The sequence below is a fragment of the Merops nubicus genome, unplaced genomic scaffold (assembly GCF_000691845.1).
Source record: "Merops nubicus isolate BGI_N331 unplaced genomic scaffold, ASM69184v1 scaffold5834, whole genome shotgun sequence".
NCBI classification, from domain to species: Eukaryota; Metazoa; Chordata; class Aves; order Coraciiformes; family Meropidae; genus Merops; species Merops nubicus.
In genome coordinates, this window is record NW_008603487.1 from 48,686 (window position 1) to 71,745 (window position 23,060).

The 23,060-nt window shown below is 39.0% G+C and overlaps 1 protein-coding gene across 1 annotated transcript in view; it reads right to left on the bottom strand.

Annotated features, from left to right (window-relative positions):
* Positions 1 to 5,751: 5,751 nt before the first annotated feature.
* Positions 5,752 to 23,060, bottom strand: part of ARHGAP42 (Rho GTPase activating protein 42) — a gene marked incomplete at its 5' end in the record, with an annotated part of 33,893 nt that continues 16,584 nt past the window's right edge. Inside the window, 6 exons of the mRNA XM_008938668.1 lie at positions 5,752 to 6,341; positions 6,582 to 6,661; positions 13,996 to 14,058; positions 15,196 to 15,352; positions 17,572 to 17,949; positions 21,210 to 21,354. Coding sequence (XP_008936916.1) covers positions 6,253 to 6,341; positions 6,582 to 6,661; positions 13,996 to 14,058; positions 15,196 to 15,352; positions 17,572 to 17,949; positions 21,210 to 21,354 — 912 coding nt within the window. The remainder of the gene's footprint in view (positions 6,342 to 6,581; positions 6,662 to 13,995; positions 14,059 to 15,195; positions 15,353 to 17,571; positions 17,950 to 21,209; positions 21,355 to 23,060) is intronic.

Here is a 23,060-nt window from a genome sequence, read left to right on the forward strand (position 1 = left end):
CAGGGAGTGCTGCAGGAGAAGCTTCACCTAGGAGCAGCTGTTAGAATGCAACACAAGGAAAAGACTTTCTTCACTGGTTGCTTCACTTCTCCAACTGCCTCGTTTTTATTTATGGCCATGGTCTCTGTGGTTTATTTTCAGTTGTAGCTGACATCCCCCTGAGCAGAGCTGGGAGAGGCGGGCAGCGCAGGGCCTGCAGGCGGGAGGGGAGGCCTGCAGGAGCCAGGAGCAGCCCGTGGATGCCCAGCGCTGGCAGCAGGCAGCCAGGCTTGTGGGAGCAGGACCTGCCTTCCCTGGGTCCCTGCACTATCCAAGCCTAACCACACAGGGAACAGAGAAGGACTTTATTGCCCATTTTGCTAAAAGACGTAGTCATTTGTAGTTAATATTGTGATAAAAGTCTGATTTTTCATCCTCTTGGGTTTTTGGGGAGTCCCTTCAGGAGAAAGGCGAGGCAGGCTACCTTACAGCTCCCCCTACCTCAGGCACAGCTGGCAAGGGAAATCACTCCCTTGAAAAGGCTGGAAAAGCTGCAGGACCCTGAGCCAAAAAGTCTTGGAGAAATGCTAGGAAAGGGGTGCAAGGAAACGTGCAGAAACCACTCCACTCGTGCTACCTCCCTCACAGGCCCCACTGCTGGAATCTGGTAACCAAATCCCAGTCCTGTGAGCTAATTTTCAGAGGCAAAGAACTCAACAACGATGTTTTGATATACCAGAGTTATGCTTTGTGTTACCTAACATCTATAGTTGTCCTTTTTTTATTCCTAAAAAGCCACATCTTTGAAGACTTTCCACATGACCAGGACAGCAGATGACACACTACTGTGTAGTATTCATACACACCCCTATTGCTCAACGTTAGGAGCAATGGCCTCTGCAGGAAGCATCCTCATAGGTGAAAAGCCACTCAGAAATGCAGACATGGATAGAAGCAAGACAAATGTGTTACTACTTCAAAAAAAAAAAAGAAAAGGCTGAACCAGAGCCAAGATTTAAAAACAATAAAGAAACCAGTTTGTGTAGAAAGGCTTTTTATTTTGAAAAATATTTTTTTCAAATTTTTGAAATACAGTGTAAAGTACAACATAGAATTATGTCTGCAAGGCAGCTTATGCATGTCATGCCAGTTATTTACATGTAGGTATATACAGAGTGCAGATAATTATTGAAACCACACTACAAAATAAACAGAGAGTTCAATAACATAATTTAGTAGAACTTCATTAAATATATATAGTTATTGATTGCATATACTTTCCTGTTAAAATACCATATAGTATCTAAAGTAACTCCTATAAACTCTAATACCTCCGAAATAGTCATAAATATGATTGAAAATTGGAACTATCCTTGTGCCCTGTTCAGCTGCTTTGCCCTTTGCTATAACAAAAACCCTTGTAGTGCTGAGATCATAGTGCTGTCTGTAGTGCCAGAATTTAAATGACAATTCCCAATAAAACACCTGCAAAAAGCTTAGATGCAGAATAGCTTCCAGCTGAGACAGCCAAGGGTGGAAGCACCATTCGCTATGATTACAATAACACAAAGGCTTATTAAATACTGCCACATACAGGACAAGAGAAACAATGCTACGATCTTCAGTGACCAAATTACAACATGGAATTAGGAGCTGTTTGGATGCCAAGCACCATATTAAAACAAAGCAAACTCCCAAAGCCCATGCAAAATCTCATCCAAAAAAAAAAAAAGGAGCCCTCCGGACTCATACTGAAGCAGCCTGATCAACAGACTGACTTTCGCATGAGCAGTAACTGGAAGGGTGTGTGACCACCAAGAGCGGGAGTGAAGCTCACCTATAGCTTCATCTCTGCTAATGGATTTGTGTAAGGCACTCTGCTGAAAGAAAGGGCAAAAACGTATTGCCCCACTAACAGAATATTCCCTCTACTTTCTGGGGGCTTCTGGCCAGCAAACTCCCACTATAAATTGCCAAAGGCCTGTCTTTGACTTGGCTACACCTTTGGTGGTTTAAATCAGGGGAGAAGATCCAAGCCAGTCTCGAGGATGTTCTTCCCTACTGGGATTTACTTCTCTTCTTGCAGTTCTATCCAAAATTACACAAACTGCTGCCTTGGGAAAAGAAGTATGAAGAACAATACACTTTTCAGTTTCATTATTTATTCTGATGTAATCTTATTAAGTAGAATATAGACCAGTGGAGAAATGTAACAAAACACAACAAAACAAATCCAATTACTGCTATGCAATGCTTTTTTTTTTTATTTTTGTAGTCATTGTCCTGAACTACTGAATTTTTTAAGTTTTCCTCTGCTCACATCTTTCCTAAAGGCACATTACAGTTCAATCCAATTACAGGCAAAGAACAGAGATTAGCAACAGAAAATATAGAAAAGGAAAATAAGTTACTATTATGATCATAGAATAGCTTTGGTCAGCAAATCTGTGCATCTTTTTTTTCCAAGAAATAACTGAACAACAAACTTTATAGATTAGTTAGGGACATAAATGATAGCTATGGTTTAATTTAAAGAGTTTTGTTACATATAATTCTAAATGCCAAAACATGGCCAGGACATTTTAATACTGAACACATAGGAATTACACCCAAAGTAATTTCTCATCTTTATCATCATTAATACAAAGTGTGAATATAAAATATTAATATACTTTACATATTTATCATACAATGTATCAGTCCTTCACACTATTAATTTCATTCATGTTGTGCTGCAACATATATGAAAAGGTTTAACACAGAAAAAAAAAGGCTAAGTACAGAGTTGTGGGTAGAGACCTCATATCCACAAGACAAACAGCAATCACAATGTGTCATCTACCTTGATATCTACAGTGATATTTGTAAAAAACCTGCCACACCCTTTTAGGAAGGATAACAGCAACAATTAAAAAATTCCAGAAGCTTTGCCTGTAGAATGCATCTGACTTTCACATAAAACAGTAACTCAATACTATGAACTAATTTAGTTCAGCTTGTCTGATTTTCTGATTAGGCACTATCAAGATACTATATCTTCATTTAAATGTTACATGGATTTTTGATCTTTTGCAATTATCAGAAGGGATTTTCAGTCAGGCCTGAAAGTAGCCTCGTTATACAAGCTTTGGTGCTACTCTGTCCCCCATTTCAGTCTCTGAACAACTGGATACTTAACCTTCCAATACAGCTTTGTGTGGAGACAGATAAAGTCCCTCTTGGGAAGTCAAGGAAGAGTTGGGGCACCTGCAACCCAGAAGAGATTACACAGAAAGTGCTTCTAACGTACCGCTGAAGAGAGGGAAAGAAAACTCTTCAAATATTTAAAAAAATTAAAAAACTTACTCATTGAGAGCCAGTGGTTAACTGTGGTTATGAAAGGGCATAAACTTTTTAAAATGCTATTTTGAAGCTAAATGCTGCTTTAAAATTATTTATGTGATCATCATGGCTGGTTCAGAAGAAGGGCCTGAAAAAAGTGCAGAGCCTTACAGAGGAAGCTACAAATCTGTTGTGTGAGCAGCAGAATGAATGGGATCCAGTTTCTGATGAAGCTGTCTTCTGTGATCCAATTTTGTGTCTAATGCCAGATGAATGCATGGGAACAGATAAAGCACCTCTCCTCCACAAAGTTCCAACCAGGTCTTTCTACAACCTTTCCCTCAGCACTTACAGGCTCTACTTACTTACTCTGTAACTGGACATTGCATTTTGACAAAACTCTTAGTGAACTTGGCATCTTTGAGTCCGCTAGCGTGCACTCAGATTGGCTGGTTTCAAAACATAATGCTGGAGAAGAGCCAGACAGATACACAGGCTGTGAGACTACCTGAGGTTAGTTCCCCCCCGCCCCCCCCCTCCTTTTTTTAAAAGCAAAGCAATTAAGAGCAATCATTTTCTATTTCACTGTTCCTTGAGAGTTTCATAACAGTTAATTGCCCCCATGATGTCACCAAAGGAAGTTCAACACAGGTCAGTTTGCCACGGACCCCTGTGCCACAGATGGAAGTTGCTGTTGGGATTTTTCCCCACACCACTGTGTTTCTCTGCCTGGGTGTGCTGGGCCTCCAGCCTCTGCTCAAAGCTCTTCCTCCCTTCCTGCTCATTTTTGCCTGCAGCAGCACTTCTCCTGGGAAGGTCACCAGAGGTCTTTTGACAGCCTGCACTTTTTGGATTGTGAAATACAGCAAAACCATAACCAGACCCACGTTGATCTTCTCCAGGCATTGTCAGTTTCAGGTATAGCTTACGCTAAGAAAATTTGGCTTGCCTTAAAATTAAGAAAGGCTCAATCTGGTGAGAAAAGACCTTCTCTTCACTTCCTTCCATGTCTGCTCTGGGAAAATTAGATAAGCACATGTGTCTGCCTTCACTGCTGGTGACAATGTCTGGAACAACCATTCCTTACAGTGCACTGAACACTGTCTCAAGGTGAACTGCAACATGATTTGGGACTTGAACTGTTCAGAGTTTAAGAGAAAGGAAGAACGCAGATCACCCAGTCACTAATTCAAGGGGTCTGACCTCAGCTAACTGGAGTCAGTCATACCCAGACTCCCCATCTGAAGAGCTAACCATTTTTGAGAGGATGCTCTTCCAGCTCTTCCTTCCCTGATCATCACTTGATACTTCGAAGAGCAAGGAGAATAATCCTGCAGGCTTTTGCCACCAGCCTGAATTCCAAAACAGAACAGCTCTGCAGAAATCATGCACTACATACAAGTAGAGAAGATTCTGATGTGCTTTATGTTGCAGTAAATCTTCTTTTCTAATTTAAACAAGAAAAAGGCTATGGAAAATAAAAAGAAGCAACTAAAAGTTTACTGATATTTTTAGTCCTAACAGAGGTTTTTCCTTAAGCCTTCTGGAGGTAGTGGACAACTTAAAAATCAACAGAAGATTTATATATTGATTTCTGTTACTGAAGAAAGAACTAAGCCTAGACAGGTCTATGAAGCAGTGAATTCTTTCTGTAGCAGTAATGGTGAAGAATTACTAATATGGAACTGACAATACCTTGGTTTTCAACCGGGCATGGTAAGTAGCCAAGAAGCAGTACATGCTTTCCCTCAAGGTGTGCAAGAAAGATGCTCAGACTGAGAAAGCTGATTACGGCTTTGCAGGTTGAATTGGTGGTTTGTTTGTTTTGTTTTGTTTTGTTTTGTTTTTTTCCCCCCCTACCAGAAGCAGTCAGGGTCCTTACAATCCTTTGAAAAGTAAGGCTTTTTTATACTGTGGAAGGGGAGAAAACTTTGTCAAATAGAACACAGGAGAAATAATACTAAATATTTTTATTGCTACATGGAGCTTTCAGCATTCCTAGCTTATAAAATTAGCTACTTGACAGGCCACTTGTCTTCTTTGCAATGGAAAAAGTTGGAAAAGGACTCTGTTACAATTTATCTCAGGTTTCAAAACACACTGCTGTTTTTCACTGCTCACTTCACATGACTACCAGTCATTCCAGATACAGCATCTCCTTGTTTTCTACAGATGTTCTTCTCAGATATACTGAGAATATCTTCCAGATGATGGGTATCATAGAAATAAAAGTTGCTGATATTATCTATACTGATATAGAAAGAAGGAAATAAAACTAAGAAGTATTTGAACGAAACATTCATTAAAGAGAACACTTTTTGAATGAGCACTTGCTGCTCAAGCAGTGTATAAACTGATTTTATTATCAGTTGCATAAATTCTATACCACATTGTAATCTAAACGAATAACAGAAGTTCAAACTTCTCATTTATGGAAAACTCATTTCTCATTTGAAATGATTAGGACTAATTTTAGAATCAAGTTTTCTAAGGGAGAATTCAGATCCTAATAGAAGCATGACTTACATTATGAAAGAAATACAATTTCCTATATTAAAAAACATAGATTGCAAGAAATGTCATAGAGTGCCTTGCCTTTAAATTTCACACTTCTATGAGTAACATCCTAGGGCCTGAAAGTCTGCAGCTAAATAGCAACTTTTTTGATTTTATTGCTCTAGTGTTCCTTACCCATAAAAGAAGAACAGAACAACCTTTTGCAAACAATGGAAGTTATTTAAACAGAGTACCATCTTCAGCACAGGGGCTGTTAACTGTTTCATTACATTCTGTTCTGCTAACAGGGAGCGGGGTAACCTGCAGCTGCAGAATCTGAAGGAAATCTACCACTCAGTTAAGGGGCTGATCCCATATCTGTGTCAGATAAAAATCATAGTGCTTATTATTTGTCACCATGGATACCATGAAGATATTGCTGTCCACTACAGATTACTAGAGGAAGACAACATAATTCTCAGGAACGAGTCCTGTTTTGCCTTCATAAGTTGCTTTCAACCAGCCTGGTTCCACTGATGGATACACTGCAAAAAAACAGACAGACAAAAAAATATATTTAAAATTAATTGACACTAACAAAAGATTGTATACGTGGTTCACATAATTGTTTAGATAATACTTACTCAAGAGTAATTGAAAAATCAGGTCAAAACCAGAGAGCTGAACAGAGAACTGTACTCTCATTTTGTGGATATAGATCAGTTTTTTTTGTATGTATACATATATGTTTTTTACATAAAAAGACAATGTAGAACATAACTTACCATTGGAAAATATTGCTCCCTGTGGGAAAGACAGCTCATGACTATGCTCAGCCTTACAGGAATACATGGCTTTTGCTTGTCTGAAAAAAAACCCAAACATACAGGCTTGCAATAAATGAGCTAACAAGGAAAAATGTATAAAGAAATGGAATTAAAACCTGAGAAGCATAGGAATAATCAGTTGCACAAATGCAGGATGATAATGACTAGTTACACAGCAGTTCAGAGGAGCAGAATGATAGCAGATGATAACTCCAGGCTTACTGGAAATAACAAACATGTTATTACAGAAAACAGACCAACTTCCTGCTCAGGGATTTAAACAGGAATATAATTTCTCATTTTTAAAACTATTTTTCATTCTAGTTGAAGTTGTCATCCAAATCAGTACTGAACTGAGCACAGTGCTTAAAGAAAGTGATGGATTGGCTGGAGACAATTCAAAAGTGATCATTGAGTTATTAAGGTCTAAAAACATGATTTGTGAGAAAACACAGTTCATCAGTCTACAGAAGAAAATAATACACAGAAGGTAAATATGAGACAAAAAGTAGTAATATGTTCTTCAGGGTGACTGCAAAAAGGACTTTCAGTTTAAGGCACCTAGATTTTGATGTTTGTAAGTAACCTAAGTGCCTAAGCTCCATGAACACTCCAGGACTGGCTTCTGCTATGGTAGACACTCACTTGAGATTTCAGTGAATGGCTCGCCAGGTTCCACTGCCTGTGGTGAAACCTTTAATGAAATACTTCCTTAAACAATATGTGGCATGAAGGCAACTACATGTAGACAGCTAAGTTTATGTCTCTTAACCTGTAGCTGGAAGATTCCTCTATGGGTTAGAACAGCAAAGCACTGGATGCCAAGAATTGGAGAATCTGCAAACTTAAGTATTCTTATTACTAAAAATTAATTTAAAAATAAAAAAAGGTACTACAGAGATATCTTTAAAAGCTAGATGTACAATGATGCTATCCCAGAGAAGCAGAACAGATCAGGTCATCTCTTGATCTGGCTTCTAACACAATGATTCTGCAAAGTACAAAATGAGGGATTCAACATGAAGATGGAAATCAAGAGTTCCCTCCAGATTCCTGCACTTTACCCACTACCTTGACTTTAATTTAGACACTCAAAGCAATTTTTATATGATCCGTTGTCTTTTCTGAGTTTCTTTAAACTTATTTGAAACCCACATTATACCAATTGAAGTCAAACTTGATTATTTCACCTTTGTATGATGTAATGGGGTGTTACTGATTCAACTTTCCTTGGTTTATCTCAGTGACCCAATATGTGACCTGTGGTGCAGTTTAACATTTTTTGCATACTTTTTCAGTGTGTATATGCAAGTGACCTGTAATCTATCTTGTCTTTTCCCTCCAGATAGTGAAATAATAGTTGTAAGCTAGATTAGAAACTGTGCCACATCATCAGCATTAGCATAAGTCTATTCCACTTTGTGCATCGCCGATGGGGCCACGGCATTTCACTTTGGGAATTCACACCTCCCTGAGGAGGTTAAGCAGCAACCGATTTCCTAATGGGAGCAGAAAGCATCCCTCTACCCTGGCCTCATATCCTGGTGCCAATGAGTACTAGCACATCATTGTTCAGCTGAATCTTTAAAAGGGTATGAGAGTGGATGGCCATGTTCCAAAATGTGTATGTTTGAGACTTCCAAAAATTATTTCTCTCTCTAAAGAAAGCTGTTCTTCTGTTTCTCTGAAGCTGATTTCTGATTAGACTAAATTGTGTGTTTTGCCTTTATGTGAAGTGAGCAACTGACTAACATCAATGGTTACACTGTCAGGCCAAGACTTCCCGAGGAGGTCAAGAAATTTGAGTCATGCCCACAATATCCAGGAGCACCTTATTTTCAGGATGCTGAAAACATGTCTAACTCTTAGTACTGTCATTCTGGACACATGCCCACTGCTAACTAGAACAACATGAGCACTGGACCCTTGTTTATCCACTTTGTATAAATGTTAGGTTGCTTTCTGGCTGGTGTAGACTGCTCTACTTAGCCTTTTTTCCAAGACAACTCCTTGATGCCTACTGTTATGAAGAACTTGCCATCTACAGTCAACAAGACAGAAGTGAAATTTCATTACTCTACCTCATGTATACAAATTTATAAATAATCTACATAATACATACAAAAATATACAGAGAGAGTTTAGATGACCTTACCAAAGGTCACACAGAAACTAGAATTGAATTATTTAATCTCAAGATCTTTGCAGTCAATACTACAAAGAGCAGTGCAGATGTTCCAGCTATAGTGACCCAGATCAGTAACAGTCTGACACAATCACCACTTCTCACTGGGGGGGGTTGACCCTGTCTGGATTCCAGGTGCCCATCCAAGCTGCTCTACTGCTCCCTCTCTTCAACTCAACAGGGGGGGAGAAATATAACGAAAGACTCAGGAGTCGAATAAGGGCAGGGAGAGATCACTCACTAATTACTGTCATGGGCAAAATGAACTGGACTTGAAGAAATTAATTTCATTTATTGCCAGTAAAATAAGAGTAGGGTAATGAGAAATAAAAGCTCAATCTTGGAACATCTTCCCTCCACCCCTCCCTTCTTCCCAGGCTAAACTTCACTCCCAATTCTTCACCTTCTCCCTCCCCAGGCAGCACAGGGGGACGGGGAACAGGGATTGCAGTCAATCTCCTCACACTGCTCCCCTGCTACAGCGTGGGGTCCCTCTCCATGAATTTCTCCAACGTGAGTCCTTCCCATGGGCTGCAGTTCTTCACAAACTGCTCCAGCATGAGTACTCCATGGGGTCACAAGTCTTGCGAGCAAACCTGCTCTAGCATGGGCACCTGTCTCCACAGGGTCACAGGTCCTGCCAGGAACCTGCTCCAAGCTTAGCCTTCTCACAGGGTCACAGTCTGCTTTGGGCATCCACCAGCTCCACCATGGGATCCTTCACAGGCTGCAGGTGGATATCTGCTCTACAGTTAACCTGCAGTGGGACAGCCTGCCTCACCATGGTGTTCACCACAGGCTGCAGAGAAAACCCTGCTCCAGCAGAGCACACCTGGAGCAGCTCCTCACACTCCCTCTTCACTGACCTTGGCATCTCCAGAGTTGGTTCCCTCACATATTCTCGCTCTTCTCTCCCTGCTGCTGATGTGCAGCAGTTTTCTCCCTGTCTTAAATGTTATCCCAGAGGTGCTTCCACCATCATGGACAGGCTTGGCCTTGGCCAGCAATGGCTCCATCTTGAAGCCAGCTGGCATGGTCTCCACTGAACACAGGGGAAGCTTCTAGCAGTATCTCACAGAAGACACCCCTGTGGCTCCCCCACTACCAAAACTTTGTCACGCAAACCCAGCACATCTGTCTGGCTGAGACTGTAGAAGGCTATGGATTTTACATATAAAAGACAGTAGAGTAAATGTTAATCATGATTACAGCTGTAATTAATAGAAGGTAATGGTTTTACTAAAGCACAGGGATGATTTCAGACTTGATTAATATGTAGCACCTCATTACCTAGTGGCATGACTACCGTGCCAGTTTCCCATGTTAAGAATGGGACATCTGAGTAATACTGTGACAAAAGACATTCAAGGCAATAATAAAACAGAACAGCAATGCTTAAATGTGAAGCAGAATTATTTAAGTTACTCTTGAAATATGACATGCTGGGTTTTAGTGCCCTTAGAAAAAGTTAAGAAAATAAATGCAATTTTCTCTTACATTCTCATGTATGCTAAATCATTCTGTTTTCAACTTCTAACTTTACCTGATCCAAGTATGTTTACCTTAAAAGTATATGGAAGATAAGAAAAATAGACTCTGACTTCCTCAGTTCTGGGAAGAGAAAGCTTCCTAGCATTTGACATCTAGACATATACACAAACACAAGGTACAAAGATGACAGCTTCTCAAAAGCTCATGAATTACAGGATTCTTCCCACTACTTGGCTCCTGATACACAGTAATTACATCCCAATCCTATCTACAAACTGTGTGTAATGGTATAATGACAGACAGATTCCAAGAATATTTACTTGTAGTTCCGGAGCAATTTTCAAGCCCTAGTCATTGCCTCCACGCTCAGTTTGATTACTTAGGTTCTTGTGTAAGTTAGTATTCCCTTCAACCCTACCCAGATGGAAGCATTAACCATGAAAAGGGCTTGCAGGTTCTTGGTAATTTTTTTTTTTTTTTTTTTCAATCATGAAAATGGACATTCTTACTTATGGTGTCAATGCTGTGCTCCCCTCAAAAAAGGCTGTTTCTTAAAAAGCACGTGATAATATCACCATCATCTATTACGGTAGTCTTAAGATGATGCTAATGATCTGAGAAGAGTGTGATTCATGTTGTTCAGTGCAGAGAAAAAAAACCCAAACCTTCAGAAAATGGTGCCCACACTTCCTAGAAGTTCCTTCTTTCCATGACTTTACTGGATAGACTCCAGATGAGAAAAATGCATTTTCCCTATCCCTATTTTTTATGTTTGTTTTGATCCCACAGTGATAAACTTATACTAGCGGTCAAAGGGTTGGTACTCATCAGATCATAATGACTACATGTAGTCAGCAACATCTGAGGCCCTTTAAATAATAACAATAACAATAATTTTAAAAATTATATATAAGTTCTAAAATTCTTCTCCTACCCTAATGAGTTTTCAGTCAAGCAAGACAAAGACTGAAGCCAGAAGAGAAATGAATGGGGGAAAACACATGAATCTCTTTCAGATGACTCATCAGTTAAAATTATCCTACAGAAAGAAGAAAGGTTTATAGACTCCTGGAGATGGCAGACTTACAGTCAAGCTTGACAAAGAAGAAAACACTGGTCTGGGCTGGGGAAGGCATTCCAGCCATTTAAGAAAATGCAAAACATGGCATGAAAATAAAAACAGAAGAATGACTATGACCTGATATTTAATTATATGGCTGGGAAAGAAGCATGGTTCTAGAAGGCTTCATACCATCAGCCTATTCCTATTGAAGTTCCAATCTGGCATCTAGAGATCCTGTTGCCAAGCTAGGGCTGTTTGCTGTCACCAACTCCTCATTCCCATTTTTCTAAGTATTCTTTTCTAATGAAAATCATTCTTTTTATAATGTAGTTTCTCACTTCAGAGACTTGACCTTCCACGTACTTCTAAACCAAAGTCACTAAAATGTAGAGTTAGGGATTACGTGTTGGTGCATTTTTGTACAGAAGCTGCAATAAAGAGACCTCAGGCCGTACTGAGACTCTTCTCTAACTGCAGCATTTGTGAAAGTGGCACGAAAACTCCTTCGCCTCTTTCAAGTGCATACTAGATTGGTCTCAGTGTACAGGGCAGCTTAATACCACAGTGAGAGAGATGGATGAATACTAAACTTGAAGTCGGGAGAGAAGCAATGGGAAGACTGAGAAGTCAAAGTAACTGTGGAATTGGAAAAAGAGAGCACAGGCTGGACAGGGATTTTAACATTTTGGCTTTCCCTTTCCAACCCCAAAATGTGTACTATGACCCCTCACTCTCTTTCTGACTAGAAGAAATCTGTTCAGACTGGTAGTGCTGTGTACTCAAAGACACAAAGAGAGAGAGCAGCCAGGTCAAACAATGTCCTTGCATTAAAAAACAGAAAGGGGAGACACATGCTCAGATACGGCATTATACAAAGTCAGAAAGTAGAATGCAAAATTATCTGCTGGAACACAGGAAACCATGTGGGACTGCAAAGCCACAGAGGTACTTTTGATTCATCTACTGTACATTTGTACTCCACCACAACAGGAAACAGATGCATAAAGTAGGAATGAAGCTGTTCAGATACTATAATGCAGGGGTAAGTTTTTTTTAGCAGGGTAAATTATGCCTGCACAGAGTTCAACACTGACCTCAGTATTTCTGGTATCAAACCAAACAACAAAAATATTTTCTCTGTCTTACGCTCTGTCATGCATATACTCATTAGATAATAGAGTTATGGACACAGAAGGCTTTTTTTACTGGGTGGATCAAGATGGAATTACCACAATTTCTACATACTTCAGAGAATAAAAATGATTATACTAAGGTTTTAAATCTGCCTTCATGTTCATAACATGCATGAGAGGCAAATAAAAACTATCTCTGAATTGCAAAATTGTACTCAGACTTAAGCAGCACTATAAGAACAGCTGAACTGCTTCTTATTTTTCCTCATTTTGCCTGCTGACCTCTCATTTTCCATTCTCCTTGTTACTGTTGCTCTTCCGCTTTCTTAGGAAGGCTGAAGTAGAGGAGCTATTAAGCCTTCCAGCATTTTCGGCTTTGTTATCTGCTCTTCATATCCATTATCTAACTGCTACATTTTTCCTTTGTCAGATTTTTGCCTCTTACGTGCTTTTTATATACAGATACAGGTGGCAAAGGCTCTGAGGGAACAACAGGGGAGGGTTTACAAGAAAGGAGTAATACAAAATAAGAGAAGGAAGCTGGAGGTGAAATGATACAAGACTGGTGAAGCAGTGATTGCTCTTGGCTTAGGGCACTCGTTTAAGAACATTCCTCTCTCTTAATTTATACTTTTCTTCCTTACACTATTGCCCTGCTCTTTTCATACCCCTTTCTTTCTCTGCTACCCTCTTTTTTGATCACCTAATAGTTCATGTACTACATAAGAGAAGAACAGCCTTGATTCCTGTAAGCTGCTTCTCTCAAACAAAATCAGTGGGCCTTTGCAGGTCAGTTTTCTCTTTCTCTCCCCTGCTAGATCAATCTGCCAAAGAGGACAGTCATATTCCAGTGCCACACATCTCAGTGTATGTTGGCATCTTCCTTTACAGTTGTGCTATTTTATATTATGACACTTGGATTCATGGACTGACTGATTTTTTTTTTTCCCTATTACTCAGCAGTATCCCAGTAAGATCCTGCTATCAGTGAGGAAAGCAATGGACAAAAACCATTTTCTGTTTCTCAAGACAGATACTGAGGCATGGAAGGTGTGATAGTAAAGACAGAAATTCTGATCAAGTTAGTTCTGAAGCTCCTAAAGCAGCTATTATTCAAGACCTGCCTATTTGAGCAAATTAACATAAACTACTATGTCTGCTTCTCTGCTGGAGGCATGTATACACAAACAGCTGTATGGAATAAGTACAGCACCCTCGTCCTAATTTAAATCCTCTTCATTTACTTTTGTAGCTGTGTCCTTAAGCAGATCACTGACTCGATCATCCCGCACTGCAATTTCCCCATATGACAGAATAGTCAGAGTGACTGTTATTAGATTTAGCTTTCTTTTGAAGAAAGGATGAGTTTGGTAAACCACAAAAACTTTGTATGCCACACAATGCTGACCAAGAGACACAGAACAACACCTCTATATCAAACTCTGAAGCCGGAAGAACAGGAAGGATTGTACAAATTGTTAAATACTGTGAAGTACTTACCGCCCTGAAGAAGCTTGTTTAAGTGAACCAGCACTTTCAAACAACTGAGCTCTTGCAGCCACTCTGAAAATAAAAGCACCACCTTGCTTTATATTTCAACCATTAATTAAATACACAGACAAGTTTCACTTTTAACCATCTAAAGACATGGACACATTTTCCTTAAATTGTTTTAATTACTCACTCCGAGAAACAGGAAATTCAAAAGCTGTCCCTATTCAGCAGAAAATTCTAACGGCATAACCTAATTGGAGCCACTGACTTCCACATGCTCTAGTGCCTTACTGAGTCAGCAAGAGAAATCTCAACATTCTACATTTAATATTATATTCATGAATAGTCAACAGATATATTGGAAATGCTGCCAGTCTGTCACTTTCATGCTGGAACTCTGAGCTTTGCAGGATTTTCTGTTTAAGTAAAACACAAGAGTCTGTGAAATGAATACAGTGATCCAGATTAAAAAATGGAGAGGCTGAATGGGCTCCTGCAGTATTTGGAGAACTTCTTGGCGCTCTGCGTATCTCAAAATCGCTTGGGCATTGGGAGAGAGAAATTCTAGGTCAAAGTCAAGATTACAGCAAAGATCTTCTGACTCTTAAGGCTTTGCTGAAAAACACTGCTACCCCAAATCTCAATAGACTAAATTATAAACTCTATTGTGTAGAGTTATCCTCCTCTCAAAAGTACAAACCCCATACCAATTAAAAATCAGCTCTTAGAAATCAACATGCAGCAATCAAAAAATTTCAGAGCAGAAGTTTCTATTTCAGTTGTTTTGGGTTTGGGTTTTTTTTTTCCTTCCTCCCATTTTGGACTTACACAAATAAAATCTGATGATCTTCTTGACATAACAGCATAGACAGTAAGCAGCATTTATGTTCCTTGAAACATTAAATTCCAGAAGAATCAGAGGTAATAATAATACTAATCACTTTCGAAAGATATGTTTCTTCATTACAGACCCTATCTGTAGTCTAATGAAGGCAGCAGGAGTCTTCCAACTGACTTCAACAGATTTTGTGCCGTGCCTTCTTCGTTTACAATTTTAATGAAGCTAAATAAATAATTCACAAATATAGAAATATTAAAATCAAGTATTCATGCATGCTTTGTCAACTACTTATGTACATTTCTGGGCTAATTTTATAGTAGACAATACTTAACAACACAAAACTCCAGAGGGCCTTGATGACTTACACAGATCCTGGTCTTTGATAACCATTACTTGATGCAGTATCTAATCTTAATCTCCTGCACATTTTGGGAGGCAAATCAGGGTTTGGTGGAGCCTTTGGTGTATCTTTGGTATCTGTTGAAGATAAGCTCTGTATTGATCCACTGCAGCTTTTGTTACCTAAAGAAAACAACCAAGTTATAGGAAGCTAATTTGAAGTTGTTTCACAACACGTGTAACATGCAAAGTTCCTGTTGTTGTGTTTGTGGTTTTTGGTTTTTTTTTTAGAGACACAAAATAGGTAGAGAAAGTACTAAGAGAGAGAAGAAACAGCCTTTCAGACAGAAAGCCAGGAGAAGAGGACCAACAGCAAGAATGAAGAAATGCCATTAAAATTGTGAAAGCTAAAAAATTATATTGCACTTAAATGGATAGATAGTACGCTCACTAAAACGTGGCAACAAACACAACATTTATAAAGTAGAACACTGTATAAATTGAAGAAAAAATTCATGTCAGAAGGGATCTCAGGAAGTCACCTAGTCCAAGTTCCTGCTCAAACAGCATCCACTATGAAATCATACCATGTTAAATTTGAAGAATATTTCGGTATCCACAGAAGCTTCATGCAGTTAAAAAAAAAATACTTAGGAAGGAATGATCATGATTTGCCTAAAACAATTGCTACTGTAACCTGATAAAACAAATCTATAGCTGTACAGACTGTACTGCACACAAAAGAAGTCCTTTTAATGAATACAAGGCATGGGTACATGTGTCCTTTAAGCTGGCCTGTCTGTGGACTGTTCCTTTGCTTACATATACATCCTTCAAGAAAAGAACTACATGTACATCTATGTTTCTTTATTCCCAAGACAACAGATCCTTAATAATGCTTTAAAAGTTGTCACAATATAAAGAGATCCCAAAATATAAACCCAATACCTATACTATTAATATTGTTATTCTACAGTATTATTCTATATTACTGTTATTCTGTAGTATTATTCTATATTATAAATGATTGTTAACGATAATTATTTTACACTATTAATACTGTTAACATTAGCTCATATCTGGAAGTCTTAGGAAAAAGCTTGTACGCTCTATGGAGGGCAGAAAGGAGAGAACTTTAAGAAAAGTTCTTTTAGGACTTTGTACATAACTGCATGTTTAGCCTGCCTGTAATTTTATTACTTATACTATTGACAGCTCAGTGACAAACTCAGCACTTGCACTCAGTCCAGAGGAACTAATTTTTTCAGTGCTGTTAAACTTCATAATCCAAACCACTGCAAATATACTGATTTCAGGGTGTTTCTTGTAAAGTAATTTCCACACACCTGTAAATACAGTGCAGTATCACCTCATGTACTCACAGAGGTGCAGCAAGGGTTCACAGGCCTTCCAGCCAACTTAGCATTCAGCAGAACTTTCTAATCTAAGAATCTGTTTTCAAGCGTCGCTGTCTTGTAAGGAGCCTGTACTACAGGATCCTTTGAGACACAGGCTCAGCTTAGGTGCTCTAAGGGAGTGCTTTGAAGCAGCATCCTTCTTTGACTGAACAGGAAGACTGGTGTCCTAACCTGTGCACTGAAACTGGGTTCCTGAAGTTGAGTTTGCAAACTTGGGCTTGTTTTTGCACACCACATCCACACACAGGACCATTCAGCCATAATCTTGTGCTCAAGCTAAGTTACTTGCAGTACTGGATAACAAACCAGGCAAGCAGGGCAGAATGAAGCAGCCATTCCATTAGCAAGGTTTCAGACATACATTTCATGCCAGGGATTACCTTTTTATCCCATCTCTTCAGTCCTATCTCAACTAAAGGCATTGGTGGTAAAAAACATAACTAAAAACCAAACCAAACAAACCACCTTTGCTTCACTCTTTTATTTCAGCCAGTTTAAGAGATGTAGTTAAAAATAAACCCCAAAGCTGGCACACAGGACTGGACACACACGGATTGACAAAACCATTATTTACTAGATATGTTAAGCTTAGTGCTCTTTAAATTTAAATGCTAGCTTTTGTCAGTATCAATCATGCTGCAAGAATTAACTCCTTTGATACAGTATTAAAATCTATTCCTCTTATAGCTACACCTCTGCTTAGAAACCAGCAAACTCCTTACAAGTCAGTGATCTAGATGAGGCATGGCAGCATAGAGAATACTCTAAATTCTGAGAAACACTGACATCTTTTGAGCTGTGTGAACTGTACAGGTAACAAACATTGGAAATACGTCAAAAGCATTTCGAAAACTGAAAGAACATACCACAAAAATTAAAAGAAAATGAAAAAAGATTAATGAATGTCATTAGCTTTCAGATGTAGCTCTTGGTTTCTGATGTGCCACAGCAAACACCGATGTCCTAAAAGATGGTGGGAATTACCTTCAGCTGATGGAATTGATCTAAGGGAAGATGCTGAAGATCTTTTCAGCACAGACAGACTGTAAGAACTCTTTTTGGTCAGGTCTGTTGGTGGAGAGGCATTCTCTGGTCCAGTGACAGAAGCTATACTTTGGCAGTCTGACTCCACGTCTGTTTTGGTTGCGTCTTCCTTTGATGAGGATTCTGGACTTGTAGTCCAGAGGCCTGAACGATTCTGGCCATTAGAAGGGGGAGAAGCAATCCATGGAATCCCTCCCGATTTCTCCCTGGGCTGCAAGGGTGCACATTTGGTGCTGCTGTTCTGCTCAGAGGAGTGAGAAGAGAGGGATTCAATGCTGCCCATCGGAGTGCTGTCTGGGCTGCTGCTGTATGAGTCACCTAGGTAGGAGTGGGGAGGGAAGAAAGCCAAAAAAAAGTTTACATTTTCCAATCATGTGCATTCCTCTTATGTCACCTTTAGCTCCCTGCACCTTACTTGTCATCAAATTCATTAATCGGTGGTTTCAGAGGCATTGATTCTTAAGACAAAACAGCTACTTAGTTTCTCTAAGTTTCACACCTATTCCTACCTTTAACCTGGAAGAGCTGTCTTCCAGGTCTATTTCTTTAGAGCTGATTAACACAATGGGCTACACGCTAATCTCTTTCACACAGAAGTTTGCATTTTGAACTGCCTGCAATACAAATAACCTTTAGAAAATTCAACAGTTACAGTGTTGCACTATCTTTGTGGCAAGTAACTCCCTGGATTTCCATAAGACAAATATTGTGGTGCTTCTCACACTTAAGTTCTTAAGAGCATGACTTCATTGCCAGCAGGCACAAGAATGAAGTTTTACTTTGGTGACCAACCTGCTGAGGATCTCTGCAGTGTCTGTAAGACTAGTCCACTGCACTATCTATAGATATCCTACCTTTTGAGTCATCATATCTTTTATGAACTGTCTATCCTGCACAAGGTCAACAACTCATTCTTTTACTTCCAACTTGAATCTTGAACCCTTGATGATTTGTTTAAATTAGATCGATATTACAGAAATTTACCTACCTACACAAAAGTCCTTGTACTGATCTTGTTTCAAATAATCTTTTACAACAAAAAATAGGAATATCCTAAAGAAATTTGCTGATGATATAAAGTAGGAACACTCATTAGTACTGAGAAACTGACCTATAATACAGTGAAGGCTGAATTATTTTGATGACTGTATTTAGTCTGGTGAGTCATATTGGCATCTAGTAGGATCTCTTCCCTACAGCTGAGAGATATAATTCACAAATTTCACAAGTTGCAGAGAATGTATATTCTTCAACCACAGAGTAGTTACAAGATATCAACATGATACAGGTGTTTTTGCCTCCAAATGTTTCAGTATTCTTGGCAACAAGTGACCATAACCACAATACCACAGATAATGTAAAAAATATCAGCACCTTGCATAGTGAGTGGATCTCAAAACAGTAGTGCCACTGGTTGGTACTGAAATATTTTGTCCACTTCTGTCAAAAATTCCGGTATCCCAGATTAGACTGTCCCTCATCCTGACTCTTTACAGACCATTAGTCTCTTGAAAATGGCAAGATTGTCTTAAGCCTAAATTTGTTAGATGCATTTGTTAGGGCAGGTGATTTTCCCTCTCTACTTTGCTCTTGTGAGACCCGCCTGGAGTACTGCATCCAGTTTTGTAGCCCCCAGCTCAAGAAGGACATGGACCTGTCGGATTCGGTCCAGAAGAAGGCCATGAAGATGAGAAGAGGGCTGGAGAACCTCTCCTACGAGGACAGGCTAAGAGAGTTGGAGTTGTTCAGCCTGCAGAAGACTCTTGGGAGACCTTACTGCAGCCTGCCAGGATCTGAAGGGGGCCTACAACAAAGCTGTGGAGGGACTTTTTAGAAAATCCTGTAGTGATAAGTGGTAACTGGAAGAGGGTAGATTTAGAATTACATTAAAAATTAGGATGAAGTTCTTCACTATGCGGGTGGTGAGACACTGGAATAGGTTGCTCAGGGAAGTTGTGGATGCTCCATCATTGGACGTGTTCAAGATGAGGCTGGATAGGACTTTGAGCAACCTGGCCTAGTGGGAGGTGTCCCTGCCCATGGAAAAGCAGGTTTGGAACTTGATAAACTTTAAGGTCCCTTCCAACTCAAACCATTCTATAATTGTATGATTCACTACAATTTTCTACCATTCTCCACTGTTTGAAACTTGTATCTCATTTTCTATTGCCATACAGAATTCCTTGATTTCCTGCAAATATAGTGAAGTGTCTGTGCTTCACTTAAATGAAGATTGTTTCTGCCTTGGTCTTCCATGCACAAGAGAGATCTTAACTGGAACTTCTGTAATCAAGTGCTGAGCTTGAGCTAATAAGCAAAGCACAAGTGGAGAGTTCTTGGGTCAGACCTAGTTCCAATCAAGCTGCCAGCTTCTGAATAAAGGAGCGTGAGCTTGCATATGATTGGCAAAATACTTGCACAGAGATGTCCTTGTTTTTCACACTGGCATTCATTCATTGCAGCTACAAACTGAAAAACAGTTGAGACTTGCCCAGTTTGTCCTCTGGCGAATGTAACTGACAGTTCCCTGTAACTTCTTGCTTGGGATATCATGCCACTCTTACTGACCATCGATGCATAGGCAGCTATTGCTGTCATTTAGAATTTACCCCTCTCTGGCAGCAATCATTTAACATAAACCTATGGAAAGTGCAGCACTTGTCCCAAGAGTGTACTGAGAACACATTTCCTAATGTTACAGACTTACTACAGATCCTCAACAACAGATGCATCTTAACTGTGGATTAATTTACTGGAGCGCTTTCATGTAAATCTCTTTGAGGAAGCAAGGGACACAGAAGTTTTTTTGTTGCAGTAGTGAATCTGGTAACAACTTAATTTTTGCTAGTTTCAGTACTTCTAAACTGGTACAGCTAGTAAGTAAAACAGTGATGTCCGACTAGAAGAAAATGAATGAGGTGAAACTTTTTAACAGCCACATCTACATGAAAATGAATAAGCATTCTAAGTAGTAATCATTTATAAACATAACTTCCTCCTGTTAAACAGTAAACCCTACGATAAGTACACTATTTATCCCAAAAATATTTGAATTAGTCTCAATTCCAGTAAAACTAACAAAGTTTCCATAGTTTAGGGAACCTAGAGCAGTGGCTGACTTTGAACCTATGATCACAGTTTCGTGCATCTGAAAAAAGCCAAGTGAGGGTTTTGATTTCCTGACCTTGACTGAACTACATTCATTACAGGAGGAGAAGGACTGTATTTACATTTTCCCAACCTTATTAATCATTTTACAAGAAAATGAGAAGAATTTCATATAATGAATTTCTGAGTTTCAAAGCTGACTACATTTATATTACAATATAAGGTCTACTCTAAATGATTTTTGAACACTATGCAGTAATCGACTTGCCTAAACCCAAACATCCTTCTTCATCTGAGAGACCCAAGGAATGCAGTCATTCAGCAGTGTGGCTGTGACTCACGGAGGCTAAAAAGCTGACAAACACCCATCTGTTATAACTCCTGGAATACAATACCTATTGGATATAATTCCAGAAAATTAAAAGGTAACACATAGAAAGGAAGAAAATGTGTAATAAGGACAAACTTACTGTCAGGATCTGCTAGACATGGTGTGTATCTTCCTTTGGGTTTACGTGAACCTGTGGAGAGACAAATTGCTCTTGTCCTTCTTGAACCTGACCGGGACTGAGGTTGGGGAAGAGGAATATTGGGGTCTGGTGCAGTGTGAAATATCTGCATGATAAAAAAAAAAAAAAAAAAAAAAAAGTACATAAACAATACAGGTACACTTACACTTCCATTATTAATCTGTTTCCCTCACCACTGCAACTGAAATTATTCCTGTAGTAGTCTCATACATTACAAAAGAGTTAATTCACAGAATGTCAGCTTTGCTCTGATCTCATTTTACAATTCAAGAACTACAATACTGACCCATACTTAAAATGTATAGTAATTGTATAAAAATATTTGTTTAACTAGTTTTAGCTTCTAGCCCTTGTTAAGAAGTGCTTAACAGTCTAAATTGTAAAACATACAATAGGTCATTACTACTAACTCCTGCCCAAGCAGTAATATTTTTTTTTAAAATTATGAAAAGATAGAATTTTTTCCTCTGTGTTCCTGTGGAAGCTTTTCTATGTTATCTAAATATGCCATAATCATAACTTTTTACAATCCAGTTGGATTTCAAAAACCCATTTTATTTTACCAAACAAGTTTGGTGACGATATTTATGAGCATTCCTTGGTTTTTTATTTTTTATGTTCCACTGCTTACCATTTTATACTTCATTGCTGCAGAAAAAACGCAAATTTTCACAGGTATCTACTACTGTGATTTGACACAGGTACACATGATGTTTTAAAGAACTCTCCTGATAAGTCTGGCAAGCTTGCCAGCAAGAAAGAACACTGTAAAAGGTTCAGTAATTTGGTTTACTTTCATTTATATCACCTGTTTTGCAATACCAGAAACACATGTAGCACGTGTCTCAAAAGACCCTAAAACCCTTCTTGGATACTTCTAGTAAAAATTGTAATTTTCTTGGAGGATGACCAAAGCAAAAAAACATTACTAAAAGATTTGTAGGTTTTAATTCCAGATCTTTCTCACTTATTTCTCCTAGTCCAAACTATGAACTCTACTGAACATCTCTTATGGCATTCTGTGGAAGGAAGTGGAATTAGTTCTGTGCAACAGAGAAGAGATTTTACAGAGAAAGACTGCCTGAATAAGCTACGGAAGGAATCAGAAGTGTCCAGTCTCCACAGGGCCAAGTGTTGCAGGTTAAAAACCATGCAACACCAAAGTACATTTCTGCAAGGATTTCTGGACCCTCTAAGAACAGGGCACTGCCCAAAGAGGATGAAGTGAACAATGAAAAGATATCTCCATGCTATTCAAAGAAGTGGAAAAAAGCACATATACTTTCATGGCAGAAAATACTTTAATGGATGTCTTGAGATGATCTTCAAGTACACTGATCCTGTATTAGGCATTAGTGAGTAACTCATCAATACAAAAACCTGTCTGCAGACAGAGAAATAGAGCAAGGATGATTTTGGTTGTGCAGCCATGGCCTCTGTATAGAATGAGCTTGAAATTTTCTGGAGGAGAAATACAGTATTGGAAACTTAATATTCAAGTCTTGAGTTACAGCCAAGGAGGTTATCAGTACTTGACCAATTTTGAGGAGTTCCTATGACATACAGCTGGTGATACCAAACACTCCTGTCAGCACTTACTGACCAACCAGTGCATGGGAACCTGGTACTGACCAGGAACTGCCCCATAGCTGAGTAACCTGCTATGGAAGAAGCACAAAGTTTTTCCAATTTGTTTTACTAGTCACCGGAGAATGTGATATATAACAATAAAAGACCCTCAAAATAAAATTTCTTTTGATAACCAAGTAAAGGAGGTTTTGACTGTTCCAC